Source organism: Mandrillus leucophaeus, unplaced genomic scaffold (genome assembly GCF_000951045.1).
Source record: "Mandrillus leucophaeus isolate KB7577 unplaced genomic scaffold, Mleu.le_1.0 Scaffold844, whole genome shotgun sequence".
Lineage (NCBI taxonomy): Eukaryota > Metazoa > Chordata > Mammalia > Primates > Cercopithecidae > Mandrillus > Mandrillus leucophaeus.
In genome coordinates, this window is record NW_012109186.1 from 288,136 (window position 1) to 309,667 (window position 21,532).

The window sequence follows — 21,532 nt, forward strand, 5'->3', positions numbered from 1 at the left end:
ATTATAAAGCTACAATAACCAAAACTGTGTGGTATTGGCCAAAGGACAGACATACAGATCAATGGAACAGAATAGCGCAGAAAGAAATAAACCAATAAATATATGGTCAATTGATTTTCAACAAAGGTTCACAGGCAATTCAATGGAGAGAGAACAGACTTTTTAACAAATGATGCTGGGAAAAATGGATATTCATATCCGAAAAAAAAATTAACTTCAACCAGTATCTAACAATGTATACAAGTTAATTCAAAATGGATCATAGACCTAAACGTTAAACCTAAAATCATAAAGTCTTTAGAAAAAGACATAGGAGAAAAATCTTTGTGACCTTGAGTTAGGCCATGATTTCTTAGATATACTAAAGCATAAGGCATAAAAGGAAAAAAGGTGGATAAACTGGAATTCGTCAAAAATAAAAACTTCTGCTCTGCAAAAGACATTTTTTAAGAGACTGAAAAGACAAGCCACAGACTGGAAAAATGTATTTGTAGAACACATATCTGACAAAAGACTTATATTCAGAATATATAATCAAAATTCAGTAACAAGAAAACAAAGAAAACCCAACTAAAAATTTGGCCAAAGGGTTTAACACACATTTCACCAAAGAAGGTATACAAATGCCTAATAAGCACATGAAAAGATGCTCAACATCATTAGCCATTAAGGAAATGAGAATTAGTGACATAATATTACATACCCATTAGAATGTCTATAATTTAAAAGACTGACAATACAAATTGTTGGAGAGAATGTGGAGAAAATGGAACACTTTCAAAGTGGAACACAAACATTGCTGGTGGGAAGACAAAATGGTATTTCTACTGTGGTAAATCATTTGGCAGTATATCACTTACCAATGAGGACACCACATATGGGCTCTGTCACAACTATTCAACTCTGTGGTAGTGAAAAAAAGGGCTGTACACAATACGTAAATGAATGAGTGTGGCTGTGTTCTAATAAAACTTTACATTACTAAAACTTTACTTACAGACACAAAAATTTGAATTTCACATGCTTTTCAAAAGTTCCTAAATATTTTTTTTAATTTTTTTTCAACCATGTAAAAATGTAAAAGGTATTCTTAGCTTATGAGCCATATGAAAGCAGTTGGCAAACTGGGTTTGACCTGCAGATCATCATTTTCCAATCCCTACCATATATGCATGAAGTTTCTTATGATAACCATAGGTACTTCATGCAGTATTCAGAAGGCTTTTTTTATAACCTGAACTACATCTTTAACCACAGTGTATCTAGAATGTTGTTGATGCTCAAGGAATGTTAAACAATAATAGCGTCTTCAACTTAAAGTCCAAGAGTCTGAAAAAAACAAACAGAAAAACCAATAATAGAGTCTTTCTTAGGCATATCATACAAGGTGTACTAATAATTTTGGCTGGGCATGGTGGCTTACACCTGTAATCCCCACACTCTGGGAGGTCCAGGTGGGAGGATCACTTGAGTCCAGGAGTTTGAGATCAGCCTGGGCAACATAGTGAGATCCCCATTGCTACAAAAAATAAATTAAAAAATTAGCTGGCATGCAGCTGGGCGCAGTGGCTCACGCTGTAATCCCAGCAGTTTGAGAGGCTGAGGCGGGCGAATGACCTGAGGTCGGGAGTTCGAGACCAGCCTGACCAACATGGAGAAACCCTGTCTCTACTAAAAATACAAAATTAGCTAGGCGTGGTGGCACATGCCTGTAATCCCAGCTACTCGGAAGGCTGAGGCAGGAGAATTGCTTGAACCCGGGAGGCGGAGGTTGTGCTGAGCTGAGATCGCGCCATTGCACTCCAGCCTGGGCAAGAAGAACAAAACTCCACCTTAAAAAAAAAAATTAGCTGGCATGGTGGTGCACGCCTGTGGTCCTAGGTACTTGGGAGGCTGAGATGGGAGGATTGCTTGAGCCTGGGAAATCTAGGCTGCAGTGAGCTGTGATTTTGCTACTGCACTCCAGCCTGGGTGACAGAGCAAGATCCTGTCTGAAAAAAAAAAAAATTAAAAATAAAAACCAAAGTATACTAGTCATTCTCTAGACATTTTCTCTTCAATTTTTAATTGCAAAATAATCACCATGTTATAAAAGAAAAAGAAAACCTCAACCCATTGCCTGAGAACATATATTTTAGTTCAGTATGAGATTCAGAGTAATAAGCAGTATATAAATACTCATATACTTATAATATAATATAAATCTGTAAATATACAACCACAGTATCAAGATTCCATGTTCAGATGTTTTTAAATTGAAAATATATCTTTTTTCTTCAGAAGATGAATTAATAGGTCAAAGAAAACTTATTTAGCTTCAAGACAAGAAAAACAATAGTTTTTATTGCCAAATGTGTCAGTGTCTCTGCTTCTAACTCAGTGTTAGAAGTAATTTCTAGTAGAATTCTCTTCAATGGCATTTGACTTCAGTTTCCAAAGAGTAACTTACCTTAATGTGATGCACGCCATTCACTTTTCCAATCTGCTGCTCAATGGTCCAAACACAGGAATTGCAAGTCATACCCTCAACAGAAATGGTAACAGAATTCACACCCATACTTGGATCCATTTTGATTTCCTCTTTACATTCCTGTTAGAAACAAGAAACCCATTAATTTCAGCCATGCAAATAATCTTTCCTTAACTTTTCTCCCACCTCCCCAATTAAAAATATGCTATATTTTATATATGCTCAAGTGTCATGTTTAAAAAATTAAAATCTGCTAGTAATAAAATATGGTAAACATTCTTCTTGCTTAGAAAAAAAATTCTCATTACCTTTGATGAAGTAAAGGAAAGTTGTTTCTATGGCTATGCTAACTAAAAATAAAAATTTCAATACTTTAATACAAGTAACTAGCTTTCATAGAGTGCTTTCCTGATTACTAAAGTTTCCTATACATAATCTCATTTAACATTTGTAAGTAGAAATTAAGAACTAACCAAAAATGCCCCAAATCCTTACAACAGCCAGCGACGTCCCACATGATTTCCCATGCCTGTCCCCCTCGAATTTACCTGGCCTCCTCTTCTACCACTCACCAAACCCTTCTCTGTGCCAGTCATACTGGCCTCCTGGCTGTTACTCATGCAAGGATGACTCCTCACTCAAGGCCTTCGTTTTAGCTATTCTCTTGCTTTGGGACTTTCTTCTTCCAGATAACTGCTTGGCTAACTTCTTTGTCTGCAAGTCTGTGTTCGAATCTAACCTTAATGAGGACTATGCTGACCATCCTATTTAAAACTGCAACCTACATCCCTTCCACACAAACATACTCTGATTCCCCTTACCTCTGCTTTTTCTTTTGCTTTCATAGAACTTACCACCTGCTAACATACTCCATAATTTGCTGCTTTATTCTGTTTATTGCTTATTGTCTGCCTTCCTGTGGTGGTTTTAAAATATGCCCACAAATTCTTTGCTACTGCTTCCTTCAAGAGGTGGAATTTAATCCTTTCCCCTTCAGTGTGCCTGAACTTAATGACTTGTTTTTTGGTTTTTGTTGTTGTTCTGTTTTTTTTTTGTCTTGTCTTGTTTTGTTTTGTTTTGAGACAGGGTCTCATTCTGTCTCACAGGCTGGAGTGCTGTGGCACGATAGCTCACTGCAACTTCCGCCTCCCAGATTGAAGTGATTCTCCTGCATCAGCCTCCCCAGTAGCTGGGATTACAGGCGCATGCCACCACATCCAGTTAATTTTTTGTATTTTAAGTACAGACAAGGTTTCACCATGTTGACCAGGCTGGTCTCAAATGCCTGACCTCAAGTGATCCACCGGCCTCACCCTCCCAAAGTGCTGGGATTACAGGCATGAGCCACCACACCCAGCCTAATGACTTGTTTCTAATGAATAGACTAAGGTAGAAGTGACAAGGTGTAGCTTCCAAGACTAGGTCATAAAAAACATTGCAAGAGGAGAAAAAAGCATTGTGTTTTCCTTGTTGTCCTCTCTCCTGAATCATGAAATCTGGGGGAAGCCACCTACCATGCATGAAGACATACAAGCAGCCTTATGGAGAGGTTCATATGGCGAGGAACTGAGGCCTCATGTCAAAAACCAGCAAAGATCTGAGGCCTCCTGCCAATATCCAGGTAAGTGAACCACCTTGGAAACTGCTCCTTCAGACCCAAGTTAAGCCTTTAAACTACTGCATCCCTAGACACCACATCGACTAAAACTTCATGAGACACCCTGAGCCAGAACCACCCATCTAAGCTGCTCCCAAATTACTGAGTCATAGGAAGTCAGATAATAAATGTTTGTTGCTTTAAGCCACTAAATTTTGGGGTTATTTGTTACAATGCAATAATTAAGTAATACATTTCCCACTAGAATAAAAACTCCATTAAGATAGGACTGTTTTTCCACTGATATTAGGCTGAACCACCTAAAATCATCATAGTCAAACACTGGCAATTTCACATAAATCAATCTAATATATACCATGGAAACAGTGGTTCCTCTGATGAGGGGAAATGAGTGGTTAGGGAACAAGGGTGGGAAAAAGAATTTTCAGTGTATAACCTTTTGTACCTTTTACTTCAAATGGTATAAAACGTATTACTACATCATTTTAGTTTTGGTGAGCTCAGAGAAACTTTAACAGAAAATGCTGAACCATGCCCACTGCTACTAACAAAGCAAGATGATTAATGGACTCTTGTAACTTCTCCAACTAGTTTCTGTGGAGCTTTGAACAATTAGACCACCCAGTCTATGGTATTATGTTATAGAAGCCTGAACTAAGACATATGCATTCTTTTTAAAATTGGGATATAATTCACATGCTTTAAAATTCAGCCTTTTAACCTACAGAATGGGAGAAAAAATTTTGCAATCTACCCATCTGACAGAGGTCTAACATCCAGAATCTACAAGGAACTTAAACAAACAAAAACCATCAAAAAGTGGGCAAAGGATATGAATAGACATTTCTCAAAAGAAGACATTTATGCAGCCAACAAACATATGAAACAAAGCTCAACATCACAGATCATCAGAGAAATGCAAATCAAAACCACATTGAGATACCATCTCACACCAGAGCGGCAATTATTAAAAAGTCAGGAAACAATAGATGCTGGCGAGGCTGTGGAGAAATAGGAATGCTTTTACACTGTTGGTGGGAATCTGAATTAGTTCAACTATTGCGGAAGACAGTATGGTGATTCCTCGAGGATCTAGAACCAGAAATACCATTTGACCCAGCAATCCCATTACTGGGTATATACCCAGAGGAATATAAATCATTCTACTATAAAGACACGTTCACACGTATGTTTATTGCAGCACTATTTACAATAGAAAAGACTTGGAACCAAACCAAATGCCCATCAATAATAGACTGGATAAAGAAAATGTGGTACATATACACCATGGAATACTATGCAGCCATAAAAAGGAATGAGATCATGTCCTTTGCAGGGATATGAATGAAGCTGGAAACCATCATCCTCAGCAGACTAATACAGGAACAGAAAACCAAACACCACATGTTCTCACTCATAAGTGGGAGCTGAACAATGAGAACACATGGATGGACACAGGGAGGGGAACATCACACACTGGGCCTGTTGCGGGGTGGGGGTTGAGGGGAGGAAACTTAAAGGATGGGTCAATAGATGCAGCAAACCACCATAGCACACATAAACCTATGTAACAAACCTGCACATTCTGCACATCTATCCTGGTTTTTTTTTAGAAGAAATGAAAAAAATTCAGCCTTTTAAGATACCCAATTCAGTACTTTTTAGTACATTCACAAGGATGTGCAACCCTAATGACTATGTAGTTGCAGAACATTTTCATTACTCCAAAAAGAAATCCCATGCCCAGTAGCAACACTCCCCATTCCTCTCTACTCACAGCCCTTGGCAAACACTAATTTATTTCCTGTCTCTATGAATTTGCCTGTACGGTCATTTCAAATAAATGGATTCATTCAATATGTGCCCTTGTGTGTCTGGATGCTTTCACTTAGCATAACGTTTTCAAGGTACATTGATGTGTAAAATGTATCAGTATTCCATTCTTTTCACTTTCTTGATGGTGTCCATTGAATCACAAAAGCTTTTAATTTGTGAAGTCCAATTTATCTTTCTTCTTTTGTATTTTTTGTGTCATATCTAAGAAACCATCGCCACATTCAAAGTTATGAACATTTACTGCTATGTTTTCTTCTAAGAGTTTTTGTAGTTTTGGCTCTCATATTTAGGACTTTAATCCATTTTGAGTTAATTGTTGTACATGGTGTATGGTAAGGATCTAACATACATTGTTTTACATGTAGATGTCCTGTTTTCCCAACATCTTTTAAAACATTCTTGAGATGTAGTTCACATATTACATAATTCACACATTTAAAGTGTAGAATTCAATAGTTGTTAGTATATTCACAGACATGTGCAACCATCACCACAGGCAATTTCAGAACATGTTTTTCACCTAAAAACAACAATAACAACAACAAAACATACCCCTTGGCTATCAGTCATCACCTCCTCAGCCTTCTGTCCTAGGCAACCACTATTCTACTTTGTTTGTATAGATTTTCCTCTTCTGGACATTTCATATGAATGGAATCATGTAATATGTGGTCTTTCGTGACTGGCTCCTTTCATGTAGCATATATTCAGTGTTCATTCATGTTACAGTACATATCAGTACATCATTCCTTTTTATGGCTGAATAATATTCCACTCCCTAGATATACCATATTTTATCTATTTGTCAGTTGATGAACATTTGGGTTGTTTCCATCTTTTGGCTATTATGAATAATGCTGCTATAAACATTCATGTACAAACTTTTGTGTTTTCATTTCTCTTTGGTAATACCTAACAGTAGACTTGCTGGGTCATATAACTCTACGTTTAATTGTTTGAGGATCTGCCAGACTGTTTTCCAAAGGGACTGTACCATTTATTCTCCCATCAGCAGTATATGAGGGCCCCAATTGTTCCACCTCCAATACCTATGATCTTTTTTATTCTACCCATCCTAGCAGGTGTGAAGCAGTATCTCATTGTGGTTTTGATTCACATTTCTCTGATTACTAATGATGACAAGCATCTTTTCATGTGCTTATTGGGTATTTGTATATATTTGAAGAAACGTCTATTCAAGCACTCTACCCAATTTTTAATAAGGTTGTTTTGTTGCTGTTGTTGAGTTGTAAGAGTTCTTTATATTCTTGGATATTAATCCCTTATCAGATATAAGACTTTCAAATAGTTTCTTCTATCCGGTTGGTTGTCTTTCATTCTTTTTTTTTTTTTTGGAAATAAAATTTGCTTTTAATAAAAATTTATTTTGTACATTTTTAAAATTGCAATTTTCAGGACATGTAAGAAAAATATTTTTCCTAATACTGAAATAAGCATATCTTTGGTATAGAAATCACACCCTATGTGCAATCTTTAACTTAAAAAAAAAAAAAAAGTCCAGCGCTTTTACACTGTTGGTTGGAGTGTAAATTAGTTCAACCATTGTGGAAGACAGTGTGGTGATTCCTCAAGGATCTAGAACTAGAAGCAATCCCATTACTGGATATATACCCAAAGAATTAAAAATCATTGTACTATAAAGACACATGCACATGTATGTTTACTGTGGCACTATTCACAATAGCAAAGACTTGGAACCAACCCAAATGTCCATCAATAACAGACTGGATAAAGAAAATGTGGCACATATACACCATGGAATACTATGTAGCCATAAAAAAGGATGAGTTGATGTCCTTTGCAGGGACATGGATGAAGCTGGAAACCATCATTCTCAGCAAACTATCACATGAACGGAAAACCAAACACCGCATGTTCTCACTCATAAGTGGGATTTGAACAATGAGAACACATGGACATAGGGAGGGAAGCATCACACACTGGGGACTGTCAGGGGGTGGGGGTTAGGCGAGGGATAACATTGGGAGAAATACCTAATGTAGGTGATGGGTTGATGGCTGCAGCAAACCACCATGGCACGTGTATACCTATGTAACAAAACTGCATGTTCTGTACATGTACCCCAAAACTTAAAGTAAAAAAAAGAAAGTTCAGAACCAGACCTAATATGCTAAACAAAACTATTCTTTACCCTTCCATCTGCAGCCTTTCATTGCACCATTGTGGAGCTTCAGAATATCATTCTGTACGCATCACCATATCTACAAAGAATTAAGATGTCATATCAAAGATATCCAGAAGTCATATATGGTACAGAATTAGATGGCTTGATCATTGAAACATAATACAAACTACCAAAAAGCGACATAAGATACAGAACAAACAAAATAGGACATTGTCACTAAGGTCAAATAATATAAAAACAATCATGCTATTTAAATTTGACGTATTGGAAGCAAAGTAACTTAGTTAGAATTACGTAAATAACTTGTAAAGCTCCAAAAGTCATAGTACAGAGCCATAAATCTGATAAGGCACTTTAAAGACAGCAATCAAACATATAAAAATACAAAAACAAAAAATATTAAGTGTAAAAGCAGTAACCATAGAAATAAATAGGAAAAAAATTCATTCTTTCTAGACAGTCTTTCATTTTCTGAAATAAAGACTTCTTAGGCTGGGCGCAGTGGCTCATGCCTGTAATCCCAGCACTTTGGGAGTCCGAGGCAGGTGGATCACTTGAGGTCAGGAGTTCGAGACCAGCCTGGTCAACATGGTGAAACCTTGTCTCTACTAAAAATACAAAAAATTAGCCAGGTATGGTGGCACACACCTGTAATCCCAGCTACTGGGGAGGCTGAGGCAGGAGAATCATTTGAACCCAGGAGGCGGAGATTGCAGTGAGCCAAGATCGCACCACTGCACTCCAGCCTGGGAGACAGAATGAAACCGTGTCTCAAAAAAAAAAAAAAAAAAAAAAAAAAAGACTTTTAAAAATAATCATAGCAGGATAAAAGTATTTATCACGTTTTTAAAAGCTATCATCAAAGTTAAAATCTCTGTGAAAAAGATAACATTTTCCTTCAAGTCAACAAAGTCCTGATTCATACATTTTTTAGAGAAACAACTATACTCTTCCTACTAAATACAGGAAGAAAAAATAGCTTTTTTAATGTTAGTCAACTCTTCTTTTCAATAAACATTTAGTGAATGCTGTGTGACACCGTTTTAGGTGCTGGGGATATCGAAGTAAGTAAGACAATCATTTGCTCTAGAGAACTTAGCCTAATGGAGCTGAAACTACCATTGGCAACCTTAAAGTTACCTCCCTTGGTCCATAAGATGAAGCTCAACTTCTAACTCTGCCATGCTCGGTATGTTACTGCACAACAAATAATGGTTCACTTAGTTTGCTACTGGTAGCACTGTGGCACAATTAATATTAACCATCTACTGATAAAATTAAATTTTGTAAAGGATTCTATGAAAGTTTGAAGGGCAGAAAGTGTAAGAATAAACAAGTACTGATCAACATCAAAAATAGAATCAGTATTCTGCTTTTACAAAGGTCAAGAAAACCAAGAAAAATTTCATTCTGAAGATATAGAGAACTGCTAGATATTATCCTATGTATGTGGCACATGTGAAATGATCACATATGAGGGAGTATAAATTATTACACAGTCACTATCAAACAGCTAAGTATGCCAAATCAATTGTCAGGTTTCCAAGAATCACAGCGTTCTTTCAAGAGGTCCCATCATGCTTTAAGGAAACGTGCATTTTCCGGACATTTGATGGCAAGCTCTTCCACTTGAGCTGACACTGTAGATAGGGCTTCAAGAAGTTTGGTTAACAAAAATGCTGTGTCTCCAATCTGCAGCCCCACTTCCTCCAGCAGGTCTACTGTTCAGCTGCTGCTCCTGCTCAAAACGAGCCGGCCTAAACTCACAGCAATTCCCAGGGAAGATGCTGAAGAGGGGTCTGAAAATGAGGGAGAAGAGAGAGGAAGCAGGGTTGTGAAGAAACTCGTAACACCTCAGGGTCAGCCACAGGGAAGGGCTGGTGTTAACGGTGGAGGGTGTCCAGGTTCTTGGCGTCTTAAACAAAGAATTGGACAAAACGCACAAACAAAGCAAGGAAGGAATGAAGGGATTTATTGAAAATGAAAGTACATGCCACAGTATGGGAGTAGGCCTGAGCACAGGGGCTCAAAAGGCCCTCTTAAAGAGTTTTTGTGAGTTTAAATACCCTCTACTTGGAGTACACCCTATGCAAAAGGAGAGGATGAAGTACAGTTACAAAGTCATTTACTTGGCCTATGCTCTATGGGAGGATATTTCCTGTCATAGCTGAAGTGTGAATCAGCCTTATGTTCCTGCCTCCAGACCCTATTTTCCAGCCTCACTGGGACGGCAGAATCCGCCCAGAGCATCCAAATCATCTTTCAACCGCTTGTACCCAAATCCTCCATTCTCTTGATAGTGCCTTTTGTGTATAAGTTTTCAAGTAGGAAGAAGTCCAATTTTACTATTCAGGACCCTCACAAGGTTCACACACTGCATTTGGTTTTATGTCTCTTTTGCCTCATTTAATCTAGAATAGCTCCTTCCATATCTCTTTTCCCCCATGAAGTGACTTTTTGAAGGTCAGTTTTCTTAACATCCATTGTATCTTCTTTTTAAAATATAAACTCTTTTTTGATAATCAGGGGGATGATAGTTGGAATTATCTCTCTTAATACCTACGTAAGGTCAGTTACTACAAGAGAACAAAAGCCCAGATAGGACAGGAAAGGCAGGTTTGGGAGCAAAGGACAAATAGGATGAGTTCAGGTGGTGAGTCCAAGATGGAGTACTTAAGGCAAGCATGAAGGTATTAGGGACCTGGGAGGGGGTCAGTGGGAAGCAGTACAAGGGTATAAAAATGGAAGTAGAAGAATGTCTAAAACAAATAGATCCTATCAAAATTTTATCTAAGGATAGTCCTGAGCCTAAAAAAGGAAACTCTTCCTTATTGTTCTTATAGCTTTGACTGTCTACCTCCAGAACACAGAACTCAAACTTGCTCCTGTATCTTATGGGTCAAACGGGGCTTGTGAGGGCTGATCTAGCAAGATTACCAGAGTTGACTAAATCGTTTTATGGGAAAACATCAGATTCAACAAACAGAATTGGCAACAAACTTTTAGAAGACAATACCTTTGGTAGGTGAAGGCTAGTTTACCTGTTGAGGAATGTAAGATTGAAATACAGTTTTATCATGGGGTATGTCCCAGACCAAAGCACTGGACTAACTCTCAGGCTTACTGAGGAACTGAGAGAGATGAGTCAGGCAGAAAGGCACTGGATCATTCACCCAGGAAGTAAGTATTGAGAAATCCACAATGTGTGAGCACAAACAAAAATTATATTAATGAAGCCACTTTTCCCACTACATCTTAATTTAAGTCATATCAACTCTGAATACATATTTATTTCTGCTTTCGTAATTCACCTGCATTGATTTTTTCATAACTCTACTTAAATTGGACTTTACATGTGAAACCTCAGAGGAATTCCATCTCACTCTCACTACTTTATTACATATACACACAACTCTAATTGACTTTGTTATATATTTTATGTCCATCTTTTTCATTTTAAATATCTTAAACATAGGTACAAAACCAGGAATATCTTTTGTAACATCCCATTGCATTCAGCAAAATGACTCGGAAAACAGAGTAAGATCATAAACAGTTTCATATGGTATGGAAAAAAAAAATGCAGGCTTCTGGGAAACCACAGTATCAAAGAGACAAAATTGGCGTCCAGCTATTAGTGATGAGTGACTCTGAGAACAAAAGCATCCAACAACACTGAGGGAAATAACTTCAAGTTATTACTATGTTTTGAGCCATTCCCTAAGCAGAGATGGTAATCACCATTAGTAATATCATTTTCTAAGAGGAAGTACAATATTATGACTAGATGATCATCTCTGGTTTGGAAACAAACTACAGAAATTGACTACAAAACATGGCACATATGAAGTCTGATTGTTCAAAACCACTTCTTAAAGCTGGTCACAGAAGCGCAAACATCATTCTAAAATTCCCCTAAAATAATCAGCACTTATAATTTGGGAAAGGCTCCTGTATTCTCAATAATCATGCAGTAAGATTTAATTTTTTTTTTGCTGTTGTTTTTGTTTTTGTTTCTTGATACAGAGTCTTGTTCTGTCACCCAGGCTGGAGTGCAGTGGCACAGTCTCAGCTCACTGCAACCTCCACGTCCCAGGTTCAAGTGATTCTCCTGCCTCAGCCTCCTGAGTAGCTGGGACTAAAAGCACATGCCACCAGGCCCAGGTAATTTTTGTATTTTTACTAGAGATGGGGTTTCACCATGTTGGCCAAGCTGATCTTGAACTCCTGACCTCAAGTGGTCCACCCGCCTCGGCCTCCCAAAGTGCTGGGATTACAGGCATGAGCCACCACGCCCAGCCTTAATTCTTTTTTGGATACAACTCTATCTGCACAATTTGTGATCCTTGTGGTAATCAAGGAAATTCAAATTAACACCACAATGAATATAATGCACCTCCATCAGGTAGATAAAAATCTCAAAATCTGACAATACCAAGTGTTGGTGAGGATATGGAGAAATGGGATCTCTCTTGTTCCACTGGTTAGAGTATAAATTAGTACAATTATGGAAATTGCCTCCTGATAGCTGGTACAGTTGAAAATATGCATATACTAAAACTCAACATTTTCTCTCCTAAGCATAGTACCCTAGATAGAGTCTCACACATGTGCACAAGGAAACAAGAACAAAAATGCTCATTGCAACAATGTTGCTAATAGATAAAACTTTGGAAGTAATCTAGATGTCCACCAACAAGGAAATGAAAAAACTGGTTGTGGTATATTTATAATGAAACATGATATAGAAGTTAAAATGAATGAACTAGAGTTGTGATTCCCACTGAGAAAAGGGGTGATGTCACCACCAACAGGACATTTCAAAATGCCTGGAGACACTTTTGGTTGTCACAACTCAGAGTGCAGCAAGGGAGTACTACTGGCATCTAGTGCATAGAGGCCATGGATACTGCCAATCATCCTGTAATGGACAAGAAAGTCCCTCACAACAAAGAATTGTCTGGCCCCAAATGTCTATAGCACTGAGAATGAGAAAGCTTGAAGCAGAACTACAAGTAGCAACAAGGATAAATCCCATAAACATAGTTTAGAAAAAAAAGTTTCAGAAGAAAGTCAAATTGTCCCTGTTTGCAGGTGGCATGATCTTATATACAGAAAACTCTAAAATATCTACTGAAAGACATAACTAAAAAATAAATTTGGGGCCGGGTGCGGTGGCTCACACCTGTAATTCCAGTACTTTGGGAGGCCGAGGTGGGCGGATCACGAGGTCAGGAGATGGAGACCATCCTAGGACACGGTGAAACCCCATCTCTACTAAAAATACAAAAAATCAGCCGGGCATGGTGGTGGGCGCCTGTAGTCCCAGCTACTCACGAGGCTGAGGCAGGAGAATGGCGTGAACCTGGGAGGCGGAGCTTGCAGTGAGCCGAGATCGCGCCACTGCACTCCAGCCTGGGTGATACAGTGAGACTCCGTCTCAAAAAAAAAAGAAAAGAAAAGAAAAGAAAATAATAATCAAATAAAAAAATAAATTTGGTAAAGTCACAGATACAAAATTAACTTATTAAAATCAGCAGTGTTTCTATATGCTAATAGCAAACCACCTGAAAAAAAAATTCCATTTACAATTGCTATAAAAAAAAAAGATACTTAGGAATAAACTTAACCAAGGAGGCGAAATACCTCTACACTAAAAGCTATAAAACACTGGCTGGGTGCAGTGGCTCACGCCTGTAATCCCAGCATCTTGGGAGGCTGAGGTGAGCAGATCACCTGAGGTCAGGAGTTCGAGACCAGCCTGGCCAACATAGAGAAACCCCATCTCTACTAAAAATACAAAATTAGCTGGGCATGATGGTGCATGCCTGTAATCCTAGCTATTTGGGAGGCTGAGGCAGGAGAATCACTTGAACCCTGGAGGCAGAGATTGCAGTGAGCTGAGATCATGCCATTGCATTCCAGCCTGGGTGACAGAGTGAGACTCTGTCTCCAAAAAAAAAAAAAAAAAAAAACCACTAAAAAATGTCGATGAAAGAAATTGAAGATGACACAAACAAATGAAAAGCTATCCCACGTTCATGGATTGGAAGAATTAATATTTTTAAAATGGCCATACTACCCAAAGTAATCTACAGATTTAATGCAATCCCTATAAAAATATCAATGACAGTCTTCACATAGGAAAAAACTATCCTAAAATTCATATGGAATGACAAAAGTCCCCAAATAGCCAAAGTGATCTGAAGCAAAAAGAACAAGGCTGGAGGCATCACACTAGCTGACTTGAAAATATGTTGCAAGGCTATAGTAATCAAAGCAGCATAGTACTGGTATAAAAACAGGCACATACACAATGGAACAGAATAGAGCCCAAAAATAAATTCATGCACCTACAGCCATCTGATTTTCAAGAAAAGGTACTAAGAATACTGTTAGTCCATTTTTGCATCACTATAAGGAAATACCTGAGACTGGGCAATTTATAAAGAAAAGAAAATTTATTTGGGCTCATGGTTGTACCGACTATACAGAAGCATGATGCTGGCATTTGCTTCTTGTGAGGGCCTCAGGAAGCTTACAATTATGGCAGAAGGCGAAGGTATGCCAGCATGTCACATGGCAAGAGAATGAGCAAGAGAGACCAGGGGGAGGTCCCAGAATCTTTTAAACAACCAGATTTCTCCTTCCTGTAAGAGACGGGAAAAAAAAAAAAAAGCACACAATATCTTGCTTATCACCAAGGAGATGGTGCCAACCAAACCAGTCATGAAGGATTTTCCCCCATGATCCAATTGCCTCTCACAAGTCCCACCTCCAACATTGGGAATCACATTTCAACATGAGATTTGGAAAGGACAAACATTCAAACCATATCAAACACCACTGCTCTCTTCAATAAGTGGTGCTGAGAAAATTGAACAGCCACATGCAGAAGAATGAGACTAGACCCCTACCTCTCACCACATACAAAAATCTACTCAAAATGGATTCAATGCTTAAATATAAAATCTGAAACTATGAAACTACTAGAAGAAAACATAGAGGAAATGCTTTACAGCATTGGGCTTAGCAAGGAAGTTTTGAATGGACCTCAAAAGCACAGACAACAAATCAAAAGTAGACAAATGGGATTACATAAAACTGAAAAGCTTTTGCACAGCAAAGGAAACAATTAACAAAGTAAAGAGACAATCTACAGAATGGGAGAAAATATTTACAAACTATACATTTATCAAGGGGTTAATATCCAGAATATATAAAGAACTTAACGCAAAATAACCCAACTAAAAAATGACCAAAAGACCTTAATAGACATTTCTCAAAAGAAGACATACAAATACCCAATAAGCACATGAAAAAACACTCAACATCACTAATTGTGTTAGGCGGCTCTTGTATTGCTATAAAGAAATACCTGGCCAGGGGCAGTGGCTCACACCTGTAATCCTACTACTTTGGAATGCCAAAGCAGGCAGAATGCCTGAGCCCTGGAGTTTGAGATAAGCCTGGGCAACATGACAAAACTCCATCTCTACAAAAAATACAAGTTAGCCAGGTGTAGTGGCATACACCTGTATTCCCAGCTACCCGGGGGTTGAGGTGGGAGGATCACGTAAGCCCAAGAGGTCAAGGCTCTGGTGAGCTGTGACTGGGCCACTGCCCTCCAGCCTAGGTGAAACAGCAAGACCCTGTGTCCGTTAAAAAAAAAAAAAAAGAAAAGAAAACTAAGAAATAACTGAGACTGGGTAATTGATAAAGAAAAGAGGTTTAATTGACACACAGTTCTGCAGGCTGTACAAGCATGGTGTCAGCATCTGCTCAGCTTCCAGTGAAGCCTCAAGGAGCTTTTGTTCATGGTGGAAGGTGATGTGGGAGCAAGAGAGAGAGAATGGGAGGTGCCACACACTTTTAAACAACCCATGTGAACTCACATCACCAAGGGGATAGTGCAAAGCCATTCATGAGGGATATGCCCCCATGTTCCAAACCCTTCCCACTGGGCTCCACCTCCAACACTGGGGATTACATTTTAACATGAGATTTGGCCAGGACACAGATCCAATCCATACCACTGATCACCAGGAAAATGCAAATGAAAACCACAAGGAGATACCAACTCACTCCAGTTAGAATGGTTACTGTCAAAATAACAAAAGAAAAGAGGGGTGGTGACGATACGGAGAAAAGGGAACGCTTACACACAGTTGGTGGGATTGTAAATTAGTATGGCCACTATGCGAAACAGTATGGTGATTCCTCAAAAAATTGAAAATTGAACTACCATATGATCCAGCAATCCTACTACTGGGTATTTATTCAAAGGAAATGAAATTGTTATGGTGAAGAGATTATCTGCACTTCCATGTTTATTGCAGCAGTATTTACAATAGCCAAAATATGGAATCAATCCATGTTCAACAATGGATAAATGGATAAACAAAATGTGGTGTATATATATACATGGAATATTATTCAGCCATAAAAAAGAATAAAATTCTGCCATCTGTCACAACATGGATGGACCTGGAAGACATCATGTTAAGTGAAATAAGCCAAACACAAAAAGACAAATACCACATGATCTTGCTCATGTGGAATTTCAAAAAAAAAAAAAAAAAAAAAAGATTGATGTCATAGAGTAGAACAGTGGTTACCAGAGGGAAGGATGGGGAGGGAAGGATGGAAAGAGGTTGGTAAATGGGTACAAGGTCACATTTAGATAGAAGGAATAAGTTCTGGTGTTTTTATTGCACAGTAGGTTGAGGATGGTTAACATTAAGGTATTATACATTACAAAATAGCTAGATGAGAGGCTTTTGAATGTTCTCATCACAAAGCACTGATAAATGTATAAGGTGATAGATATACTAAATACCCTGATTTGATCTTTGTACAACATGTAGATGTATCAAAACATCAAATTGTCCCCCATAAATATGAATAATTATAATGTGCCATAAAAATAATTTTAAAAACAAACGAACTAGAAGTATTTTTATGTATCAATATATGTTGATACATAAATGCATGTTCTAAGAAAACAATGTTCTAAGAAAAATGTTCTAAGAAACATTGTTCTAAGAAAACAATGTTCTAAGAAAAACGCAAATGACAAAGTGATAGTTTGACACCATCTAATACATTTTAAAATATGCAAGACAAAATAAAACAATGTTTATGAATAAAAAATAAAATAAAATGTTGATGTTATGTCCAAAAAAGGGATACAAAGGTTTAAAAACATAAAACAATGTTATACATTGTTTTTGTATGTATACATATATAGTTGTGAAAATATAAAATAGTAAAAATACAAAAATGTGCACAGACATGATAAACTCCAAATTCAATAGACTGAGGTGGGAGAGAGGAGAGGTGCGACTTAAGAGGAGCACAAAGGGGAAATGCAACTATATATTCAATGTTTAACTTCTTAGGCTGGGTAGTGAATATACAGGTATGTTATAGTACTACCTATACTCATTGTAGGCCTAAATTATTTCATCTCATAAAGCCAGCTCATTTTCTCATTTTAATGGGAAATGAAAAAGAAAAAAAAATAGGAAGTATGCAGAAATTAAGAGAAAAGTTACTGAAACTGAAATAATTCAATAAGTAAGACCAATGATAAATTCACATATATAAAAAGCCCAAATAACCTGTTTTATTATACCGAGGCTATAAAAACATGCCTATTTTATTAATAAATAGATGATTTCTAGCTATGCAAATAACATTCAACTAGTTGTCTTCAAGGTATCTATATAATATTTCCAGATCAATTAATTTTTTTCCTACCCATTCACTTTTATTTAAAATCACTACCACCTCTAAAATGAAAACAAAAGGGGAAAGCATTAGCTTCTCTATTATTTTATATAATGCATCCTTTTCTTTTAAATTGTATAAACCTTTAAAATGAAAATTAATCTTATTAACCTGTTTCCAAAATACTGAGTGTCTAATTTCTTTCATCAAACAACCAGTATTATATAAACAGAGGACTAAGATTCCAGATGAAACAGCTGAAGTAGGCAGGTATATATTAAAAAATAACAGTTCTTGCCAGGCACAGTTGTTCACGCCTGTAATCCCAGCACTTTGGGAGGCCAAAGTGGGCAGATCACGACATCAGGAGTTCGAGACCAGCCTGGCCAATATGGTGAAACCCCGTCTCTACTAAAAATACAAAAATTAGCCAGGCGTGGTGGCACATGCCTGTAATCCCAGCTACTCGGAGAGTGAGGCAGAAGAATTGCTTGAACCCGCGAGGCAGAGTTTGCAGTGAGCCAAAATCACGCGACTGCATCCCAGCCTGGGCGACACAGTGAGACTCCATCTCGGGAAAAATAAATAAAATAAATAACAGTTTTTTCATTTGACCATTCCTAAAAGATAAGGTAGCAATACTTGAACACATTAATAAGGTCGAAAAAGAACAGAACATTCAAATTAAAAGGCAATGTACTTCACTGGCCATTTTTGTGACTCCTAGACTAGTCATAGCATCTCTACAAATAAGCTGTCCTATGATAACAATACAGATACTTCAGATTTCTATAGCACTGCATGCATCTCACAACAATCCTGCTATGTAAATAGAATCATAATCTTTTAAAATTAAGGAAGCTAAAGTTGAAACTTATCTATGTTCATACAGTCAGTTCAGACTGGAGTCCAAAGATAACAATAACCTCAAAAGGATTAACTTAACAGGGCAAGGTTTGCAAAAGTCATGAAGTAAAACCAGCCAAAGGTGAGAGTGGTGTGGAGAGAATGCTTGAAAAATACCGATACCCTGCAATAAACACAGGTAGAAACAGGTTCCCCAAAAGTCAGAAATATGCCTCAAGTATCTATGTCCCTTTCCAACAGGGGCTAAGCAAGTGTTGCCATGTCAATAACAGACAAAAGGTAGAAACATGTTTTTAGTGTGTGCGGAACTTTTCTTGCAAGGCAGTTATCATTATCTCAGGAAGGAATGGGGAAGTAGAATTCAACTATTTGAAATTACAAATGAGTCAGTTGCTTTTCAACAATGTTATGTGTTAAATATGGTCTTGGTGCAGGAATCTTAGAGTCTCTGAAGGCTATTTGGTGATTGGAATGCTGCTTCTCCCTCATCAAAACAATCACCTGATTACACATGCAATACCCATGTAACAAACAAGCACACGTACCACCAAATGTAAAAATATTAAAAAGAAAAGAAAATTTATTTTTAAATCACCTGATTCAACTTGTCAGACACAATCTATGTCTAAATCAAGAACTGCCTGTAATGTTATTGCTTTATTCATAGGGAAACATCCATCTTACGATTTTACTTCTAAGGCAAAATAGTGCCAAAACTAACAAATGCAAAAACATTAAATGCCTATGAAAACTAAAATAACTGTCAGTATTTAACCACTTATGTAGAATAAGTTGAAAAGACAGGCTAGACATGGTGGCTCATGCCTGTAATCCAAGCACTTTGGGAGGTTGAGGTGGGTGGAGTGCTTGAGCCCAGGAGTTCGAGACCAGCCTGGGAAACATAGTGAAACCGTGTCTCCACAAAAAATACAAAAATTAGCTGAGCACGGTGGTGCACCCCTGTAGTCCCAGCTACTCAGGAGGCTGAGGTGGGAGGATCACTTGAGCCTAGTAGGCAGACGTTGCAATGCGCCGAGATCAGGCCACTGCACTCCAGCCTGGGCAACAGAGCGAGACTATCAAAAAAAAAAAAAAAAAAAAGGAAAAAGAAAAAACACTTATTTTATATCTGTCATAACTTGTTAAAAGTAAACTACAAGAAAACAATAAAAGTTTGGTGAGGCTCAAAAGGACAACTCAGTTTCGCCAAACATTTCGAGTATACCATTAATTTTATAAAAGTCATTACTAAAAAATAATGATGCTAAATGCTAATTACCCAACCAGACATTAAAAGAGTCTTTAAAAGTTTTAATTATTAAAAAGTCTTGTGCTAAGAAAACAACCTGATGTTATGGGCTAAGGACCTTAAAAGACAATTCACCAAAGAAGATATACAGATAATATATAAGCATATGAAAAGACGCCCCACATCGTACGTCATCAGGGAAATGAAAATTAAAACAATGATGAGACACTGCTACATATCTATTATTAGTAGAATGGCCAAAATCCAGAATGCTGACAACACCAAATGCTGAAGAGGATGTGGAGCATTAGGAATGCTCATTTAATGCTAGTGGAAATGCAAAATAGTACAGCCACTTTGGAAGACAGTTGGGCAGTTACTTACAGAACTAAATATAATTTACCATACAATCCAGCAATTGCACTGCTTGGTATCTGCCCAAAAGAGTTGAAAACTTATGTCTACACCAAAACCACACACAGATGTTTATAGCAACTTTATTCAAAATTGCTGACACTTGGAAGCCACCAAGATACCCTTTAGTAGGTGAATGGATAAATAAACTGTAGTGCAGCAAGGCAATCAAATATTATTCAGTACACACATTAAAGATGAGCTATCAATGGAGGAAACTTAAATGTGCATTACTAAGTGAAAGAAGCCAATCTGAAAAGGCTACATACCGTACCTTCTGCTCAATTTTGCTGTGGACCTAAAATTACACTAAAAAATAGTTTATTAAAAAAAAGTATTGGCCAGGCTCACGCCTATAATCCCAGCACTTTGGGAGGCCAAGGTGGGCGGATTGCCTGAGGTCAGGAGTTCGAGACCAGCCTGGCCAACATGGCGAAACCCGTCTCTACCTAAAAAATACAAAAATTAGCTGGGCATGGTGGTGCATGCCTGTAGTCCAAGCTACTTGGAAGGCTGAGGCAGCAGAATCACTTGAACCTGGGAGGCAGAGGGTACAGTGAGCCGAGACTGCGACACCGCACTCCTGGGTAACAGAGCGACACTCCATCTCAAAAAAAAAAAAAAAAAAAGGTCTTGTGCTGATGTCAGAACAGAAAGATCCTTGCAACAGAACAGAAAGTTCCAGAAACGTACATATGTGTGTATATAAGAATTCAGTATATAACAAGGGCAGCAATTCAAATCACTGAGGAAATCAGTAAGTGGTGCTGGGATAATACGCTAAACATTTAATAATTGTGAACATTTTTAGAACCCATCTTATAATCTTTAAATTAACTTCAAGTTAAAGAACAAGATGTAAAAATAAAAAGTAAAAAATACCAGAAAATATAAAAATAAATATTACCTAACAACAACAAAACATGGGGTAGGGAAAGCATTTCTAAGCAAGCCAAAACAGAAACTGTAAAGGAAAAGAGATTAAAATGTAATTAAATGAAATTTTAAAATTTTGTGTGGCAAAACCACCATGTAAACAAACTGCAAAAACATATAAAGACAGAAGAATCAAATGGATGCAATAAAAAATGATAAAGGGGATATCACCACTGATCCCACAGAAATACAAACTACCATCAGAGAATACTATAAACACCTCTACGCAAATAAACTAGAAAA

At 37.6% G+C, this 21,532-nt stretch overlaps 1 protein-coding gene and 1 pseudogene across 3 annotated transcripts in view; both read right to left on the reverse strand.

The window, feature by feature from the left end:
• Window positions 1–21,532, reverse strand: part of ATP7A (ATPase, Cu++ transporting, alpha polypeptide) — a 156,721-nt gene that overhangs the window by 88,288 nt on the left and 46,901 nt on the right. For 2 of the 3 annotated variants that reach the window (XM_011968459.1, XM_011968457.1), the window contains exon 2: window positions 2,450–2,590. In XM_011968459.1, the coding sequence (XP_011823849.1) occupies window positions 2,450–2,569 (120 nt within the window). In that variant the 5' untranslated portion in view covers window positions 2,570–2,590. Of the gene's footprint in view, window positions 1–2,449; window positions 2,591–9,698; window positions 9,891–21,532 lie in introns of all 3 variants that reach the window. The other variant, XM_011968458.1, reaches the window with a different exon arrangement.
• Window positions 9,619–21,532, reverse strand: part of LOC105530789 — a 40,140-nt pseudogene continuing 28,226 nt past the window's right edge.